Genomic DNA, 5,528 nt, shown 5'->3' with positions numbered 1-5,528 from the left:
ACTCTTCATTTAAATGTTCCCCCATTTTGAAGGGTCACATTTACAAACAGCAGGGCCCTGACTCCCAGTGGCCAGTAGATATTGTGTTGTAAGTATAACTGAAAAATACAGCCATTTTTTTTTTAAATGAAACAAATTTAAAGTGCAGATTTTTTTCTCCATATTATAAGCATTTTTGAAGAACATTTGTTAGCACTTTAAATTTCTCTCATTTAAAAAAAAGATTGTATGATAGTGTCCTACATATAACTGCAAAATATGGTGAAAGGTATATCCTGTGCAGCAAGTACATACAACACAGGCTCTCAGTCACCCATATAAATATATGCCATCCATATGTACACATTTGTTCATACATGCCCAATGACGGCGCTCTAACTGGCACACATGGCAGCCCTGCCATAGTACCCTTAGTCAAGTATTTTGCTCAAACTATAGTGTCTGTCTCTACAGATATTAGGCCTAAAGCAATGAAGATGGGCGTGGAGGTGGTAACTGCGTGAGATGTTTAGCCTCCAGCAGCTAACAATGTTTTCTTATCAGAAGCAGCTTTCACTAAAGAAAAGGTTGGAGACCCCTGCTGTAAACAGTTAAATACCTGCAAAATTCAATAATTTGAAAAACACAAAACAATACAGAACTCCACCGCAGAACGATGGGTTTCCGTTGTGCTGCTCCTGTGAAAGGGGCCCGTTTTTACACTTGCAAGGACTGCTTAAGATAGATAGGATAGGAATGATGCAAACTGGGAGGGGGAGGGGCACCATGTTACCTCCACTCTTTGCAAGTGGGGCTTCAACTATATGGATCCAGCCCACAAGGTTCAGAGTTGGCCTGTGAAACAGAAGATTCCTTACTAAGGTGTACAGGATACAGCGTGATAAGTATACGGGAGAGGCAGCAATGTACTGTCCTGATTAGACCATGATAATTAACTAAAACAGTCTAAATTTTGACTATTCAGGGACTGTTTCACATGAACTATGTCTCCTGAGAATCAGTTTTGCTTAACTTTTATTGTACAAAAGTAATTCACAGTCCTGTTTATGAGTATAATATGTGGATCTGATTGTTTTATCATCATATCACTTTCAGCTTGAGCACTGTGCTGACATTACTCAGAAATGTATATGTACACTTGTTACTGAGAATACAATTTGAATTTTTTTAAATGAAAGGGACTCATCTGAATGTTATTCATTTAAAAAAAGGTGAATTAATCTCTACACATGGCCTGCATATGTGATACATTCCTGTGAGATAATGAACCCACGAACCCCTGGGTTTGTTCACAATGAGAATGGTTAGTGCTCATATGCGTCTTCGCTCGTCACTCTGGAGCAGAAAGAATTTGACACTGAGCTGCGCGATGTCTCCTACCGGCGTGCAGCAGGACTGCTTTAAAGTTTCAGGATCCAGTCTGGCGCCTGGGGAATATTCTCACGGTGAAGAATTAGCAGGTCAAGGAGTATCCACCAGAAACAGCGTGACCAAAGGTAAGTAACTTGTTTATTACGTTTAACTTCTGCTGTATTTTATCATCAAAATTCTGCATTCAATAATGTTCACAAAGTGTACAAAACACTGCACCCAAAATATATATTTCAGTCTTATGTAAACAAACAAGGGTGAGTAGGAGCCTTTTGGGTCTAATACATTTTAGACAGAAATAATGTGAATTTTGTGGCAATTTGTTGATTTTGCCAGCACTAACATTTCTCTGAGTCGAGGAGTGACCTTGAGAGTTTTGTAACTTTCAGGTACTGTAACTGCTGATTTTTGGCAATTTGTTGACTATTTTCAATCCCGCAAAATTCTTTTGAGGTTGCAAGTAAACCTATTGCAACTTCAATTTTTTCTCTTACATGTAAAGTCAGGTTGCATTAGAAGCTTTTCAGCAACTCAGGATGATGGTTCCTATTCACCTGGTGTGGATGCATTTCTCATGTTTAGTGAGACTGACTTTCTTTTCTGACTAAATCCTTTCTTGCATTCAGAGCACGTATAAGGCTTTAATCCAGTGTGGGTCTTTCATGTCGAATTAGATTATATTTGTCAACAAACCTTTTCTGACATTCAGAACACCCTAAGGCTTTTTCCCCCTGTGTGAGTACACTCATGTCGAATGAAAAGCAGTTCGTAACCAAAGATTTGCTTGCATTACAAGCACTCATAAGGTTTTTCCCCAGAGTGGGATCTCTCATGACATGTAACACTGTCTTTCAGATAAAAGCGTTTCTAGCATAAGGATTTTCTCCAGTGTGGAGTTTCTCATGGTGAGATTGTGTTTTTCTCTGAAGGTATTTCTGGCATTCAGAGCACTCATATGTTTTTTTCCCAGTGTGGAGTCTCTCATGGTTAGTGAGGCTGTGCCTATCAAAGAGGCATTTCTGGCATTCAGAGCACTGGTGACGCTTTTTTCCTGTGTGTGTTTGCTCATATAGTGTGAGACTGCATTAAAAATGTAATCTTTTCTGGCAATCAGAGCACGGAAATTTATTTTGGACTGTGTATGTTTGCTTATGGTGCTTGTAACAGCTTCTAGCTCGTTTCTAGCAGTTAGAGCTCTGATAAGTTTTTCCCCCACTATGGATTCTTACATGTTCAGTGAGATTAGATTTATGTCTGAAACTTTTTGGGCATTCAGAGCACCGATAACGGTTTTGTCCAGTGTGGGTTCTTGTATGGCTAGTAAGTCCTCTTTTTTCACTGAAACATTTTTGGCATTCGGAGCACAGATAAGGTTTTTCCAAAGAATGGGTTACTGCATGTCGAGTAAGTCTCCATTTGTTACGAAACCTTTTTTGGCATTCAGAGCACTGAAAAGGTTTTTCCCCAGTGTGGGTTCTTGTATGTTCAGTGAGTCTTCTTTTTTCACGGAAACATTTCTGGCATTCGGAGCATGGATAAGGTTTTTCCAAAGAGTGGGTTAGTGCATGTCGAGTAAGACTCGGTTTGTTACGAAACCTTTGCTGGCATTTAGAGCACTGATAAGGTTTTTCCCCAGTGTGGGTTCTTGTATGATCAGTGAGACTGCTTTTTTCACTAAAACATTTCTGGCATTCAGAGCACTGATAAGGTTTTTCCCCCGTGTGTATTCTTATGTGCCGAGTGAGACTGCTTTTTACAGTAAAACATATCTGGCATTCAGAGCACTGATTAGGTTTTTCCAAAGAGTGGGTTATTGCATGCCGAGAAAGACTCGGTTTGTTAGAAAACCTTTGCTGGCATTTAGAACACTGATAAGGTTTTTCCCCAGTGTGGGTTCTTGTATGTTCAGTGAGTTTGCTGTTGTAACTGAAACATTTCTGGCATTCAGAGCACTGATAAGGTTTCTCTCCAGTGTGGGTTATTGTATGCCGAGTGAGAGTGTTTTTGTCAATGAAACATTTCTGGCATTCCGTGCACTGATAAGGTTTTTCCCCAGTGTGGGTTCTTGTATGCCGAGTGAGAGTGCTTTGGCCACTGAAACATTTCGGGCATTCAGAGCACTGATAAGGTTTTTCCCCAGAGTGGGTTCTTGCATGTCGAGAAAGACTCAATTTGCTACAAAATCTTTGCTGGCATTCAGAACACTGATAAGGTTTTTCCTCTGTGTGGATTCTCACATGCTCAGTTAGATATGATTTATCGCGGAAACATTTTTGGCATTCAGAACACTGATAAGGTTTTTCCCCAGAGTGGGTTCTTGCATGTCGAGAAAGATTCATTTTGCTACAGAATCTTTGCTGGCATTCAGAACACTGAAAAGGTTTTTCCCCAGTGTGGATTCTCACATGTTCAATTAGATGCGATTTATTGCGGAAACATTTTTGGCATTCAGAACACTGATAGCGTTTATCCCCAGTGAGCAATTTCACATGTTCAGTGACATGAGATTTATGGCTAAATCTTTCTTCCCCAGCTTGTGTTATTTTGTGTTGAGTGAGGCTGGGTTGAACACTGAATTTGTTCTCATAGTCTGTGTTTTTACAAGATTTATTTCTAGTGCTAATGTCACCAAGTTTGTTTTTCTTTTGCTCATATGCCATGCTTGGAGTGAACCAGATCCTTCCTGGAGTCCGGCTTGTTTAGAAAATGGTCAGCATTAATCTCTGAAACAAATCATGGGCAATCTCCGTAACGCTTGAATTGAGCAAAATTTGTCTGGAAGTTGCCCTATAAGCACCTGTTGACAGGTTTCTTGCAGATAATGGTCTTCAGGTTATGACCTCTTCGGAAGCAACTTATTTTGTGACTGATGTTTTTCTCACATTCCTTTGTATAGGTTCTTAGCAAAGCAGTGATAAAGGTGTTAGTTGGATATTTAATGATTAAATGTTAAGTTCCATTTTGCACTGACGTAATGACAGTAACCGAGGACGTTAGAACATGCACAGTACTATTGTGGATCACCAGTCGCAGAACATCAGTTCCTTTTAACCTTCTTATACATTGAGCAAAGTTTGTAGTTCTGATGACAGGGATTCACATTAGATATAGCTCCCCAGTGTTCACTTAATCAGTTTTTATATTTAACAGTTCTACATATACTCCTGCATAACAGATAATGCTAATCCAATTTACATAGAATCCATCACAGAACAGTACACAATAAAAAGGAAACATTTATTTGAGATGGTCATGGACACAATGAAATGGTGTATCTTTAAGGGAATTGCAAAAGAGAGGCGAGTGGTTTGAGGTGTTATATCCAGAGGCAGATAGTCTCGAGTTTTCACTGGTTAAAAACGGTTGTTGAGCAAGAGTGATTTTTAATCTCAGTGCTTTTCTCTGTCGGATGTGTCGGCTTCAAAGTCTTCTTTCGGCGTCTTTTCTATGATGGTATGTAGAAGAAACCTTTTGCAATAACTTTCTGTTATGCACCGTGTGCTTCCTCTCTGGAATTAGATGAGGCTTTAGATTAACATTTATTCTGTCATGCTGAGGCAATTCGTCTTTCTGATAATTTTTCAGATGAGCATGCTGAAGTGGTCTTACAACATTATTTCTGATGCTGTGTGCACAAATATGGCTTTGCTCTGGGTTAATGAAATGCAAAATTAGAGACTTCACTTACAGGTATAGCACTTTTCTCAGCTCCCAGGTCAGCGCAACACCTAGATTTTAGAAATTCTTCAAACTTAAAATGCTGGATGTCCTTCCGTTTTTCAAAATAATCCTCCTTATGGCACTGACATTCGGTTGCCTAGCGCTAAACCTTGCGTTCTTTGCACATAATTTCAATCTGTAGATTTAAAATTAAACAGTTAATAGAAGTAAATTTCCAAAAATATAAGTTACAAGTCAAATGAATGCAGAATTGGAGAATTTTGATAAATTTTAGCTCTTTTTCTGACACAGCAGAGCGAAGAATTGTAAACTGAGAGCACTCGGTTGTAAGAGTGAGAATTTGTAAAATTTCCAAAATTTTAATAGACTCGCATAACTTACATGTACCCTGTGGAGTTGTAACGCAGTATCCCAGAGTCATATGGACTGGCACAAATCATCTATTTATAAAAAAAATACTATTCATTCATATGTAA

At 39.0% G+C, this 5,528-nt stretch overlaps 1 protein-coding gene across 1 annotated transcript; it reads right to left on the bottom strand.

The window, feature by feature from the left end:
* Window positions 1-1,222: 1,222 nt before the first annotated feature.
* On the bottom strand, window positions 1,223-4,519 carry LOC147737104 (uncharacterized). Its single transcript, XM_086963559.1, has one exon. The coding sequence runs from the start codon at window positions 4,029-4,031 to the stop codon at window positions 2,553-2,555; it is 1,479 nt and encodes a 492-aa protein (XP_086819685.1). The 5' UTR covers window positions 4,032-4,519; the 3' UTR covers window positions 1,223-2,552.
* Window positions 4,520-5,528: the final 1,009 nt, after the last annotated feature.

The sequence above is a fragment of the Lissotriton vulgaris genome, chromosome 1_1 (genome assembly GCF_964263255.1).
Source record: "Lissotriton vulgaris chromosome 1_1, aLisVul1.2, whole genome shotgun sequence".
Taxonomy (NCBI): Eukaryota; Metazoa; Chordata; class Amphibia; order Caudata; family Salamandridae; genus Lissotriton; species Lissotriton vulgaris.
This window is presented reverse-complemented; position numbering and strand designations above follow the sequence as displayed.